General features: G+C 36.3%; 2 protein-coding genes across 4 annotated transcripts in view; one reads left to right on the top strand and one right to left on the bottom strand.

Annotated features, from left to right (window-relative positions):
* LOC120623891 (protein kinase C-binding protein NELL1-like) overlaps positions 1 to 3,471 on the bottom strand; it is an 86,394-nt gene extending 82,923 nt beyond the window's left edge. For all 3 annotated transcript variants that reach the window (XM_039890175.1, XM_039890176.1, XM_039890177.1), the window contains exon 1: positions 3,375 to 3,471. In XM_039890175.1, the coding sequence (XP_039746109.1) occupies positions 3,375 to 3,438 (64 nt within the window). In that variant the 5' untranslated portion in view covers positions 3,439 to 3,471. The remainder of the gene's footprint in view (positions 1 to 3,374) is intronic.
* A 3,093-nt stretch (positions 3,472 to 6,564) lies between these two features.
* On the top strand, positions 6,565 to 15,060 carry LOC120623870 (beta-alanine-activating enzyme). Its single transcript, XM_039890147.1, has 6 exons — positions 6,565 to 6,974; positions 7,263 to 8,101; positions 9,597 to 10,473; positions 11,099 to 11,414; positions 13,395 to 13,658; positions 13,996 to 15,060. The coding sequence occupies exons 1-6, from the start codon at positions 6,745 to 6,747 to the stop codon at positions 14,380 to 14,382; spliced, it is 2,913 nt and encodes a 970-aa protein (XP_039746081.1). The 5' UTR covers positions 6,565 to 6,744; the 3' UTR covers positions 14,383 to 15,060.
* Positions 15,061 to 15,087: the final 27 nt, after the last annotated feature.

Genomic DNA, 15,087 nt, shown 5'->3' with positions numbered 1-15,087 from the left:
ACCAGTTACCACCAAGAGCCAAATTGTATTGTATTAAAAATAAACTGTTACTACTTTTAAACCTGCCTGCTAAGACAAACAGAATAAACACCATTGGCAATCATCGCTAAAATAATGACAAAATGATGTTAACGGAAGTTTATAGTAGTATTGGCATGCGATGTCCGGCAGGTGAAGTGAGGACCCGACTGCTCCCGCGACACCAGTACCACGATAAGATCGCGATACTAAGTGGCGTGATTATGGTCAATATTTGCCGAGATATGATTTCGGCGTTCGACGTCACTCGTTTATTCAGTAGTGGTCGCGGCAAGGACGTGCCTCCTAGGGTTCACAAGTAAGTAAAGTAAGCAAGTAAGTAAATTCATCCCTGCCCTACTAAAATTAATTATGAATGCGAAAGTTTGTTTCGTGATTTGTCCATCTTTGACGCAGCAACAGAGCAGTGGGTTGATGTGATTTTTTCATAGAGATAGGATTTTTTACTTAGTGATAGTTTATTTAGTGGCTAGAGAGTGACAAAGGCTATTTTTAAACTTATATAATGTAATATATTTTTTATGAAATGGTACTGAAGTTCAATTCTCTACCTATTCGTGCTAAAAGTTTAACAAGATTGTACTAAACTATCTTGAACCAATTAATTCTATGGAAAAACGGATATGAACAGTGCCAAAGTAAATTCATATGTCCCTCTTTGAGCATTCAATATTTACAATTAAACTTTGAAAGAATAGAAGTAGCCATGGGCCGAGTAGTACCTTCATGAAAACACCTTCGTATTATAAAACTTTAGCTATTGACCCGAAATCCATTGCAATGCCAATTTTTTACAGAATTCTTCGTGGGCAACTACACAATAACTTCCTAAATTAATCGTAATCGGGACTTATAGAAGACGAGAAAACGAACATGCTAGTTTTTTTGTTAGGATTATAGTAAATTACCTACCGCTCTATGGAATTACCATTATATATTAGTCTAAATCAGAGAAATATCTCGTACCCACTGAGTACGAGATATTTCTACTTCATACATGCGCAAAAGCGCTGCCTACCCTAAAATTTATACATAACTCGTATAGGAGAAGGATTTTTGCCGATTTATGCAAGTTTTCTGCTGTATACATACCCTGGTGAGAAACCCAGTTCACGCCATCGCTCGTACAAATTGGTTTCTTATAAGAAATTACTTAAAGAAGTTCTTATATTTTATATGAAAATGTTGCACAGAAAAAAGGATTGTTTCCAGTTAGAGCACTGCAAGACGCCAGACTTTTTAAATATTCCTTTACTAGTTAGCCGATAGCTGGTTGACCCGTTGGGGTATGGCAGTTATATTTAACCCATCCTCCTAATCGGTTTATACGCGACATCACTACTTTTAAACCTGCCTGCTAAGACAAACAGAATAAACACCATTGGCAATCATCGCTAAAATAATGACAAAATGATGTTAACGGAAGTTTATAGTAGTATTGGTATGCGATGTCCGGCAGGTGAAGTGAGGACCCGACTGCTCCCGCGACACCAGTACCACGATAAGATCGCGATTTATGCAAGTTTTCTGCTGTATACATACCCTGGTAAGAAACCCAGTTCACGCCATCGCTCGTACAAATTGGTTTCTTATAAGAAATTACTTAAAGAAGTTCTTATATTTTATATGAAAATGTTGCACAGAGAAAAGGATTGTTTCCAGTTAGAGCACTGCAAGACGCCAGACTTTTTAAATATTCCTTTACTAGTTAGCCGATAGCTGGTTGACCCGTTGGGGTATGGCAGTTATATTTAACCCATCCTCCTAATCGGTTTATACGCGACATCATACCGGAACGCTAAATAAATAAAGTTTTTTACCGTATCTCATAATATGGTAAAATTAGATGTGTATTCTCGACGCAGAGAGTACTATTTGCAAATTCCACTCAAGTTCTTACACGTTTAAGGTTTGGTAAAAACAGTCAGCCTTCTTTTGATACGTGTAAATAAATTCACTTTAAATTTATTAATATAGAATTTGCTTCATCAAAATTCATAATATATTTCTTGAAATAACTTCTACTGTAACGAACTAGAATACGTATTTGCTGACTCTATGTTTAGTTTTTGCTAACAAATTAGGTATAAGACTTTATATAAGTAGCATGGGGGAAACGGTGGGAACCCTAGTCTTGTGTACACCATGCCGATTGGCGTGCCCCTTCGAGACAACCCCGAACTTAGTAATTTTTGAACTCACCGCACCATGCTACCGCATGCGACAGTAACAGTACATTAAGTTGATATAAATACCATTTATAGATTATTCATTACAGATTAGATCAGATTATTTTTTATATCCATATTATAAAATTAAAAACGCGAAAGTCGTTAGTTTGTCTTACTTTCATGCAGCAATGGAGAGCAATATAGTTGATGGTTATTCCAGAATAAAAATACACTTTATCATTGAACATCATTCTTAAATAACCCTATCAACAATTAACAACACACTTTCCTACTTATAACATTGTTTAAAAAAAGTATACACAACTCCCGCGAATAGTAAACCTGAATTATTGCTACCTGGAAAAATAAGTCACACTTTAAGAGTAGCTGCTTTAGGAATTCCGTAATTAACTCTCCATATTTTCGGTCTACTTAGATCTTAGAGTTTCTATATTATGTCTTATTTAAACAAATTCATAAAATAAGATTAGTCATAGCTTTAAAAAAACTAAATTCTATCAAAAATAATCATTCGATCTACATGTCCACAAAACATTTTAATGAAGGAACGTAAAATGTTATTTAATAGAATGCGATAGTCACTGACAAATTCCTTAACTGAAATTCCTTATGTAACCGTCAAATTGGGGTGAAACGAGACCTAGTTCATTAAACTTTTGCCGATTATTTAGATAAACAAATATTCTGTTAATAATATCCTGTTATATCCTTTATAATAAGATCCTTTTATAACCCGTCAAATTCTTCTTTTGGTTAAGAAAAAATCGAAATGCACTAATTCACACACTAAAATTTAATTAATCAGACAAGAAAGAACGAGTACCTGTCAGAAATTAAAAACAACGTGATCAACATAAATACTAGGTGCATTTTAAACGAACTTGAACCCTCGAAGTCATTGCTCGCGAGGGGTGATCACGGATAAGGCACACGTAGCGGCTATTCTCGGAAAAATCGACCAAGACGTTAATTTGTAAGGAAAATGTGAAAACAGATCAGCTGATCGGCACACCTCGGGGGTGTGAATCTTGTAAAAGCGATAGAACGTGACATACAGGAGGCGGTGATGTTACGATCAGCTGATCGGGTCAAACGTGGGAACTATGAGACTATTGGTATTCTTATGCGGTTTGGAGTACTCACCGGCTGCGTTCGTCAGCCACCACCAGCAGCAGCAGGCGGCCACGAGCGCCCGAGCGCCGGCCATGTCAGAGGCAGCGCATCACACGCGCGCTCTTGCCGGCCGCCCCGGGCGGACTGAACAGCATGCCGGGCCGACCCGCGCGATCGATGCACGCGCGCGCCGCACGCACCCTCGTACCCCTTGCCCCCGTCCCCCAGTCCGCGGCACCCCCACGTTTTCCCGAGAGCCGAGTTTCCGAGTTTCCTCAGAGAGCGCGCGCGCTGCCCTCTTTCCTTTGCTCGGATCGCTGACCGCCCCTAATTGATTGGACCCGTTCATTTGCCGAATACGTTTTAGGTCACCATCGCCGCAGAGACCCTGCGCAATGTTTATTTTGTGCGAAACTTTGTAGCAAACTTAGGCAATAAGGCCGCCTTTTGTACTCTACTTCCATCTTTGTATTTCAATAACTTTGTTTTGGTGTAAAAATAAATTTTAAATAAATAAACTTCTTGTGGCATACCTTCGACTAGACACCAGTGCCGGTTGAATCTGCATAAAAAAGGTCCATTGAATAGCGATGTTATGAACTTGAACTTCGTAGCAATACCTTTATTTATTTGTAGAAGATATAAAAACTAATTAAGTGTACTCTACAATGCTAAAACCAAAAGGTAAAGCACGATTGCTTATTTTTAACCGGCCTCTGCAAACATGTAGATTCTCAATAATATAATGTGTATTTTTTTATATGGTATAGGTTTTTTTAATGTTTATATAAAGCAAGTAGCATTCAAAAAAGGATACATTGCAATTATTGTTGAAGATATCAGACAGATATATTTTGCATGTGCCATGAGCGGCAGTTGTGCAAGCTGAACTGAAGTCCTCAGGTTTGATTCCCAGGGTCAGATAGAATTGTACATGTACTCTTGTAATATAAAGTTGTTCTTCTATTTTCTCAGGTGTAGTCTAATGGAACTTAAACTGTAGGTATATGTAATATTTGATATTGATAAGGTTAATATTTGGCTACCCTACAGCTATAAAATAAGGAAATAAAGCGGTATTTTTCCACATTGCTCAAATAGGGCTGCACGGGTCCCACCAAGACGAGCCAAATGAATGATCCACCTTTTCTCGAAGTGCTTCATCGTTTTTAAACTTATAACTTGGGATAAACAAAAAATTCGGGATACGTTGTCAATAGTTGTATATAATTTACTTATTAACCAAATAAAGTTTTAATTGCATAGCTCTTATGCTATAGATTATATTATGGACATCTAAGAAAACCTGACTTCGTCACTGACTCACTGATGATAATAAAAATTCTTAGGGCATTTCCTATTGTCCTAGAAAGCTGGATTTGTAAGCTAGTAAGTATTACTAGAGGAGTTTGTATTTGACTTTCACAATTTTGACATCAGAGGACAAAAAATTTAAACTCAGACTCCAAATACTAATAAAACTCTTCTCTATAATAATAAAAAATGCTTTTATTTCAGGCCAAATACCCATGCAACCAATCCACCTATCCGTACTGGGCCAGCGTGGTGGACTACGGCATTAACCCCTTCTCATTGTGGGAGGAGACCCCCGTAGTAGGCCGGTAATGGGTTGATGTAATGATGATGATGACGACCCATATGACCAACATTTAAAAAAAAATACATTAATGATAAGCAAATAAAGACTACGATAATAATAAATTAATTAAAATTAAGATTAAAATTAAATCGAAAATTACAATTAAATAGAAAATTAAAAATAAATACAAATTTCAAATAATAATAAAAATTCTAAAAAAGTTTATTTTTAAGATTAAGTGATGTATCTTATAACAACACTTTTTACGACTGCATAGCTTTTTGTGATTGATAAATTACAAACTTGGCTGCTGCTGAAGCCATAAAGCCAAATGATGGTATATTTAGTTAAACATACGTAAATTATAAAGTGCGCCCGTTTTTACCTATGTTCGGTTCAACTGCTGCATCGATCTTAAAGCAATTTGGCACATTTAAAGATTGCATCATGCAGTTAGACAAAGGTTGGACGTTTTAAAACCTCTGCCGCACGATTTAATTAAAATGCCTGTAGTTAGCATGTTTTACTACGGATTACGAGGTTCTGGGTTCGAATCCCGGGTCGGACAAAAATTGTAAAGTATTGTTATTTTTCTTTTAATGAATTTTCAGTACCAGCCCGGAGTTAGCCAATTGGTGGTGTCAACCTCCGTGCCGTCGGACCCGGTTATTCTTACTAATTATGGTGACAAAGGTTGTTATAGCACACCAACACGCATTCGAGCAGCGAATATTTTTAGGAAGATTGTTTACATTATAAGATAAATTAGATTTTTTTTCTATATAATGGAGAGACAAAACCCTCTCGTGCGGTGCATCCTAGCCCTACTGGAGACGAATATTTTTTAAGAAACCAAAGCGAACTCGTGTGCAACAGCTAGTTAGTAGAAGTACCTAGTAGTTTTAAAATCACAGTGCTCACAGCCGCTGCAAAGTGTTATATTATCATTTTTAATAAGGGTCTTTTAATGCGGTCTCTGTTCCAATTTGGCGTATTTTAATAAAACTGAGACTGCCATGCGTATCTTATTAAAACATTTCCATCTTAATAGTAAGCGTGGAACGATTTCGGATCTCTATGTTCGACTCCCCAGAACCCAAGCATGTTTGCCAGCAATGCAGAGCACGATTACTTGTAACATCTGCTAATTAAAGCCTAATATGTAAAATATTTATGTTTTTATAAATATAATGCTCGGCACACATTACCGCAAAACGTCACACTACCTACCTACCGTACCTACAGAACACACGAACCATAGGTAGTTTCCATAGACAGAGTTCGGGAAACTTCCTGACATCTTTTCATCCAAATCCTCTGTGTCTGAATACGAGTTCGTGCTATGCCTCATAAGAAGTCTCAAAGTAAACAGCGGGCAATGGATAGAGCTATGCTGGGAGAATTTCTAAGTGACTTACTCCCAGCATAGAGTAACTTAATCAGAAGTAGCTTAGTAAATCAATGGTTCTATTATTTCAGAGCACAGGTGTGCAGTTGTGGATTGACAAGCACAGATTAATAAGAAACTAAGGACTGAAAACACGAAAAGGAATCTGTGAAGGAATTGACGTTTGCTGTCAACTGTCAACTGTGTCAAGCAAGTAAACGTCAAATTTCTAGCCAGCAAGTGTCAACTGTCAAGTTTTAAAAACAAAATATTTTGGTTTTATTTATTATATCAACAAAAGCTTAAAGCAATAGTAATTTAAATGTGAAACAATGCATATTGAGTTATAAATTGAAACCTGCAGCTACTTATTTAGTAACAACTTCACACGTGATTATATCCGTCCTACTAAAATGAAACTGAAACATGGATATTACGATATTTTTGTGCGAACTTGTGCTAAAAATCCATCGCGAATTGCAGTGAGACATTACAATAACGGCGTCTACAGTAATTACACGTATTCTGAATTATATGGAGTGTGCGAGTACATATCGCAAAACCTGCAACAGTTGGTTTGCGGCAAGGGGATCATAGGTTTAGTTTCGGAAAGAAATATTATTATACCATGCGTTATTGCTGCGTAAGTCACTTATAAGTATTCAAATAAAATAACTAATTTAATAAAAAACGTGGGACAATAAAATTACTTGATCATACAGCTATCTTCGGAAAAATTTCTTGATAGTATGTTAAAATGACACAGACAATAATAAAAACGCTTTAGAAGTATATGAGGGAAAAGAAGTTTAGAGCTAGTCAGCAAAGACATTCTTTTCCCCATAACATGTATGCAAATTGTCTTTGAAAAACTTTCTAATTATTTACAGATGAATAATTCGAAATCTTCCAATGTTATTTATTTTTCCAGTGCTCACAAATGCAGTACAACTTTCATGTTTTTGGATCCATCACAAGATGTCAAAGCAATTGCCAGTCAAGTATCATGTAATATTTTGATAACAATCAAGGAGTTCAAGAAAGATGCTTCTTCAGATATGTTTGGTAGAAAGCCAGACAAAAGTATAAATGTTTTTAACATGATGGTCAACTTTTATGATTTACAACAGTGTGGAAGTCAGCATAGCTATAGACATGTTCCTGAGCATTCCTACATAGCAATGACATCTGGGAGCACGGGAGAACCGAAGCATATTCAAGTACCACTACATTGTCTCCAACCAAACATAGATGACCTCACTAAAATGTTTCATATTTCCCATAAAGACATCATATACTTCTCCACACCTTTAACTTTTGATCCCTCATTGATTGAAATCCTCCTTGCTTGTATGAATGGAGCCTCACTTCTCATTGCACCTGAAAAAGCAGATATTTTATTCCCAGAGCAGAAAGAAAACTCTGTCACATTTTGGCAAACAACCCCTTCAAAATTCTTCCAATATTCAAATTCGGATATTAAGAATAAAATTCTTAGTGCATCTTCTACACTTAAAACTTTAGCTCTGGGTGGTGAACCATTAAATGGTGTAAAGAGGTTAAAAGAACTAAAGGATGTCATGAATAAAACTAGAATATTCACATTATATGGTGTAACTGAGATGTCATGCTGGGCATGTGCAGCTGAACTGGACCTGAGTAGAATACTTAATGACAGAGAAATTCCACTTGGTGAATGTCTCTCTGAGACACAGATAGTGGTGGAGCCAACCAATCACAGTGAGAAGGACACTGGAAAAATAGTTCTGGGTACGAACAAAATTTGTTTGTGTAGCAAAATATAGACAGTTAAGTTTAAGATTTAAAGACACTCTCAAAAGACAACTGTTAATGAGAAATTAAATGAACATGAATAGGTGTAATATAATTATCTTGTTTGTGTTAGTCAAAGTCAAAGTCAAATATTTCTTTATTCAAATAGGCACATAGATGGCACTTTTGATGCGTTATTATATACAAAATGTGTACATAGCAGTGAGTAGTGATGGCGATAACTACAATTGTAAACTTAAAACTAAAGCTACGAGGGTTCCAATCGCGCCCTGGTCTAAGAAGAAGCCCACAACAAACTTAGCCGGGTGTTCTTTTTGTTATCACCATCTCACATTGTCATTAGAAAATATTTAAGAAGCAACCTGGTTAGATTAGATTGTTTACACCCAAGCTTTTTTATACCATAATAGGACTTTTCTATAAGCTTTCGCTTAATACAAACTTTGAACTTCTTTAGTGACATCCCCAAGATATCAATCGGTAATTTATTGTAAAATTGTATACAATTACCTTGAAATGAATTGCTTATTTTGTGTAGTCTAGTGTACTGCACTGCAAGTTCATTTTTGCTTCTAACGTTCAAATTATTGCAGTCACATTTTCTTTTAAATTTTGATAAATTTTTGTGAACATACATTAAATTTTCGAATATGTGTTGGCTATATAGTGTCATTATTTTAACATCTTTAAATTTATCTCTCAATGACTCTCTCGGACCCATTTTATAGATCGCATGAACAGCCTTCTTCTGCAGCACGAAAATAGTGCCAATATCAGCAGCATTACCCCATAGTAAAATTCCATATGACATAATGCTGTGAAAGTAACTAAAATAGACTAGCCTAGCAGTTTCTATGTCTGTCAGGTGGCGTATCTTCTTTACTGCATAGGCAGTTATATAAAACTAGCTGCTTAAACTTATGCTTTTGGTAGGTAAATAAAGGTAGCGCTAAGGTAGATTCTTTATAAAAAAAAATAAACAATGCTTTTTTATCTTATTATTAAATTACTTAAATTATTTCTCACAAAAAAAAATCTTTATGTACGCTATTGTATAGTAACGCTTTGAATATTTCATCTAAGGTACTTCACCTACCTAAATGTAATCATCGTCATTAATCCATTACTGGCCGTAGCACAAGCAGGAGGCAAAAATTATATCCCCTTACAAGGGATATAATTAAGTTATCCACCTGTAAAGCACGGGAATATAGAATAAGTCTACCCCTGTGTATTATTACACATAAATTATTTAGATATTATTTCCACTAAAACATATTTTTGACTTTGACTTTGACTTTGACTTGAAATTTTGCGCCAATGCTCCGAGAGTTGATAAAGCTGTAGAAGATAATTTTTTATCCCTTCCCTGGGAACATAACTGTCTCCTGCACATGCTAGCCGTGCACAGTATGGGTCTCCTCTGCATTATTACAGGTTCTATATTTAAAACATCTTATCTCTATTACAGTGAGTAAAACAAGAAAATGTATTATTCTGAACAAGTCAATTGACACAGAAGAGGAAAATTCATTAAAATTTATCGACACTGGTGACATCGGTGAAGTTAGAAATGGCACTATTTACTATAGGGGAAGAAAAGATGATGTTATCAAACGATTTGGTCACAAAGTCAATTTACAGGCTATAGAAACAACAACCATGCAGTGTTCGAGAGTGAAAACCTGTTCCTGTGTTTGGCTTCCAAAGCCTATGCTTCTCGTGCTGTATTTTTCTTCCGAAACTCTCAGTAGTCAGGAGCTGTCAGACTTCCTTAAGTGTAAACTTGATGACAAACACTGGCCGGACAGAACTATCAAAGTAGACAATTTGCCAACAAACCCACATGGCAAGATATCCAAGCGTATGCTATCACAATTGTTTGAAAAGTCATCACAAATGCCAAAAACATTAGATTCGTTGAAACTAATGTTCCTGAAGGAATTAAAAGTTGTGTTAGGTAGTAATATTACATATGAAGACATTAAGTACAAGGATTTCATCGCGCTGGGTGGTACATCTTTTCTTGCTGTGTCCATGTGCAATAAACTGTCTCTGATATATCCGGAGTTGGGGAAGTTCATATTACCTTCCTTGATCACTCAGAGTAAAACGATTGATGAAATCATACAATTAGCTCATCAGGAATTATGCTTAGAGACAAAGAAGCCTAAAAAGCGATTGAAAAGGTCCAGATCAAATACAGAGAGTTTTGTATCGACTGCTCAGTCTGTGAAGAAAGCAACTGAAAATCATGTATTACAGTCGCCTGTGGAGTTTGTTGTTGTATGGTCGTACGACACTGGCAAATGTGTTGATGCATCTCCGACCTTATATCAGCATGGATTGTGAGTACAAACTTAAGTATTTTAAGTATTTCGACCGTACCGATAAAGACGTCATGGCGCGTGGATACCGATTAGACGTATGGGTCTACTATACTACCCTACCAGGTTAGCTTGTTAACATCTTAGATAGCATCACAACGCACCCGCAGTTGAGATTGCAGTAAATTGCTATCTTTAAGAAACAAAAAACTAGAATTTCGATCCTTAACTAAAGCAGCAAGCCCATAACGCTAACCATGCGCCGGGGAGGTCCCTAGGAAATTTTAAGCGCTGTGTTTAATAAATGGGTGTTCCCAAGTTGGATACCTCGTAAGATACTCTGATTTGATTGACTTTGACGGCCGATTGGCGCAGTTTGCAGCGACACTGCTTTCGGAGTCCCGTCTGAGTCTGAGGCCGTGGGTTCGATTCCCACAACTGGAAAATTTTTGTTTGAGGAGCATAAATGTTTTTCAATGTCTGGGTGTTTTTATGTATATTATAAGTAATTATGTATATAAATCAAAAAAATATTCATCGGTAATCTCAGTACCCATAACACAAGCTACGCTTACTTTGGGGATAGATGTTGATGTGTGTATTGTCGTCATATATTTATTTATATATTTATTATTATTAATTTCAGCAACCTATACGTATCCGTGGGTAGTCATTCCGGGAAAATTGTTATTGTGGACGCCATTAGTGGTATAACGATAGGGGTGATCAAAGTGAATTCGCGAGTCGAAGCTGCAGTGTGCTGTTCCAACGAGGCGCCCTTATCCACGCCTTGTGGCATGGTGGGCACCTACGATGGCACCATAGTGTGCTTCACTCTAGAGACTGGCAAGGAAGTGTGGAAGACCAATGTTGGTTCTATGATCAAGAGCAAAGGAATTTGTTGTAAAGGACTTCTGTATATTGCGTCGTATGATGGAAATATACGATGTATTCATGTTTTGGTATGTACCTATTTTGATGACCTCCCTGGCGCAACGGTGAGCGCTGTAAATTTAATTACGAGGTCCCGGGTTCGATTCCCGGCAAGAGCACTTTGGGAATTTGTAATTTCTGAATTTTCTCTGGTCTGGTCTGCTGAGAGACTTCGGCCGTGGCTAGTTACCACCCTACCTACCGACAAAGACGTACCGCGTTGGTGCGATGTCTCGTTGTCGCGGTTAGCCCGCTACCATCTTAGACTGCATCATCACTTACTTCCAGGTGAGATTGCAGTCAATGGCTAACGTGTAGTGAAATAAAAAAAAACCTCGCTTATATTTTAGAGTTATAAAATTATCATCATATACCACTACCCCAGTCCACTTCTTGGCACGGGTCTCATCCCACAATGAGAAGGGTTAAAGCCGTAGCCCACCACGTTGACCTGTTACGGGTTGGTGGACTCCACACGCGATTGAGAATATTATGGACAACTCTCAGGTAAGCAGGTTTCTAACACGATCTTTTCCTATGTCAGTCAAATTGGTTCAGTAGTTGCGGCGTGAAGTAATAGCAAACAAAATCACTTTTTGCTTTCATAATATTAGGATTATATTTTTTTAAACTTATATTATGAAAATTAAGCTTAATTTGCTATAGTCCACAAAAACCAGGAGAATCTATATGGTGTAATTTATAATTTTTTCAATCCTTATACTCCACACCAAACAGATCTTCGGCAATGTACCTTCTACGCACGTTTCATTCCGAAACCAGAGCATCCTCAAGAGTTGTTGACTTTACAATTCATAATTTTTAAGACAATTATTCATTGTAAAGTCAACATCTTTAAAATTATAAATAACACCATACAGATTCTCCTGCTTTTTGCGGGCTATAGCAAATTAAGTTAAATTTTCATAATATATCATGGATTCCCGCAAAGTAACGCCTGTTTCTATCCAAAACTTTTATTGTCGTCCTTGATGATATTTTAAGTGTATTTAAAGAATATGAACCTAGTTAGGTTATTGTCTTTAAAATTACACATCTTGTCATATTTTTCATTATCACAGTTTAAATCTGTTAAGATAGCTACTTAGATAAACATATCTATTCTAATACCAATATTAATATTAATAGTAAGTGCATTAAAAATTACCTAGCGACAACCTATAACAAAAACTTTACGGCAGTCATTTTATTTATTCTAAGCGGTAGAGTAGAATCTACTAAGCCAGTTTCAACCTTGACTAGCGAGGCGTAACTTAGACAAGTTTCTAAAAAAAGTTATTTTATACCGACTTAAAATAAAGCAAGTGTTCTCGGAGCATCCGGGAAAAATCATAAAAGCCTCTAGGGACTCCAGTACACTATTACTTACTGCTAAGCCTATAGTATGTATTGATGTTATTAAGCTTGAATACCAGGCCATGTTATAAGGCATTGTCGTCGAGTCGTGTGAAAAATAACTTCACTATACAGGATAATTTTGAAACCACGGCGGATTTTTTTTTTGGTCGTTCGGTATCGGTGATAACATATATCCACAACATTTTTCATTTTTTTTTTTTACCATGTCCGAGCATAAAATAAGCAAATCATGGCTACTCGTAATAGGTATCTACCTAAATAAATAATAGGTGAGATTGCAGTAATGGGCTAACTTGTAGTGGATTAAAAAAAATACATGGTAATGTGTGGCATGTGGTAAGCAATGGGTTTTTCAATTTTAATTATTTAAGTTATATTATTATTATACTTTATTTTTTGGAATTACCGCTGCGACTATAGGACCGAGTGCGAGAACGTTGATCGGTAGTTACAGCTAAGATCTATTGTAGGGTGCCCATAATTATCTATTCCGGGGACTAATCTTTTTTAACCGTTAATTTCTGTATCGTTAAGTAAAACATAAAAATAAAAAAAATATATGTTCAAAAATTTGGTTAATGTATGACATATCAATACAATATCCTGTAAATATGTTTATATTATTACAGACTGGTGAAATAAAACACACGATCAAAGTGACAGAGCAGGCCATATCAGCGGACTTAGTCCTCGCGAAACAGGAGTACATTCTCCTGGGCACTCTTACAGGAGTATGCGCCAGTATTCACACTGATTCCAAGACGGTGGCGTGGCGAGGCACCCTGTCCAGCCCAGTGTTTGCGAGCCCAGCGCTCTACGATAGCGATAAGTACGTGGTCTTCGCTGAAGTCAACGGAGAAATACATTGTAGGACTGTGGAGAAAGGAATCAAGGTACAGTGCACTTACTTTACCTACACATGAAAAAAAAAACCACGACATGTGCCGATTTGCAGACGAAAAAAAACGAACCAAACCACGAAACGTGCCGATTTGCAGGCAAAATAAACTAACTAACACACACTATGTGCCTATAAGTATAAGTACCTAAATACACAACAGATATTGCCAACAAAAGGAAAAGTAGTGCCCTCCTTTTCACAGTGCTTCTTATGGAAAGGGATAGTAATACTTTTAGACATGTCAATAATTAAGTTTGGTTTAGAGATGTGTGTATAAAAAAATTGCAACCATTGATTTTTATTCAAACTGTGTAATAACCCGTTTTTAGATTTGGAAGTACCAAGGAGCGAAAGGAAATATATTCTCATCAATTTGTATCAAAGAAATTGGCAAATTAGAATGGCAAATGGTCTTCGGGTGCCACAACAGCAAAGTCTACAGCATCATCATAAAGAACTTCCAACCAACACTGCAGTGGACAGTTGAGCTCACATCCCCTGTTTATTCCACACCGAGAAGCCTGAGCGATAAACAGATATTAGCAGCTTCAAATAATGGGATACTATGCATCCTAGACTCTGACACTGGAAGTATAATTTCTGAGTATGCTTTACCTAATGAAACTTTTTCATCACCGGCTGTGTATGGTGATTATATTTTTATTGGCTGTAGAAATGACAGTCTATACTCTTTAAAATACATTTCGGGTATATAAATACGGCTATCACAAAGCTCTCAAAAGTCAATATTTATTTTTAGTTAATAAATGAATACCCAAATCATAATCTCAATAGAAAGTTGTCTATGAATTATATATTTTATTTCATGTATTAACATAATTCATTAGTAGCTGTCATATTTTAACAGCTGTATTTTTGTGATCAAATAGAAATGTTTATGCTTTAAAAAATATAATAATCAGGCCATATACCACTGCTGGCTCCTGTCTCATAGGACAGGGTTTCTAGAGCATAGACCCACCACACTGCACCAATGTTGGTTGGTTGGGATTATGGACTATTATTGGAGTAATTATAATATATCAATGACAGATGTTTTAAAAGAGCTCACTATGGAGTTGGGTAGAATTTCTTAACTCTGGGTGAGCACTCAGTTTTTCTAACAGAAAATACTTTACAATTTGAATACATTCAGAAATTCATGGTCTGCGAAAAGTGTGAAAATATACAGCACCATTAAAAAAAAAAACTATCTACACACAGGTTTTCAAATATGACCTGAGGACTAAAAATCTGAATTTGTAGAGCTGTGGAAATATAAGCTGTTCAGCTTTAACTAGTAGTATATTATATTGGCCTGATTACCCAAAAATTAAGTTTAGTAAAAAAATGAAAATTGCACTAGTCATATCAATAAGAATAAAGTATTAATAACAGAATTGATGTTTTTTTTCTAATCT

The sequence above is a fragment of the Pararge aegeria genome, chromosome 5 (genome assembly GCF_905163445.1).
Source record: "Pararge aegeria chromosome 5, ilParAegt1.1, whole genome shotgun sequence".
Lineage (NCBI taxonomy): Eukaryota > Metazoa > Arthropoda > Insecta > Lepidoptera > Nymphalidae > Pararge > Pararge aegeria.
The sequence above is the reverse complement of the archived record's forward strand: the minus strand, read 5'-3'. Positions and strand labels throughout refer to the sequence as shown.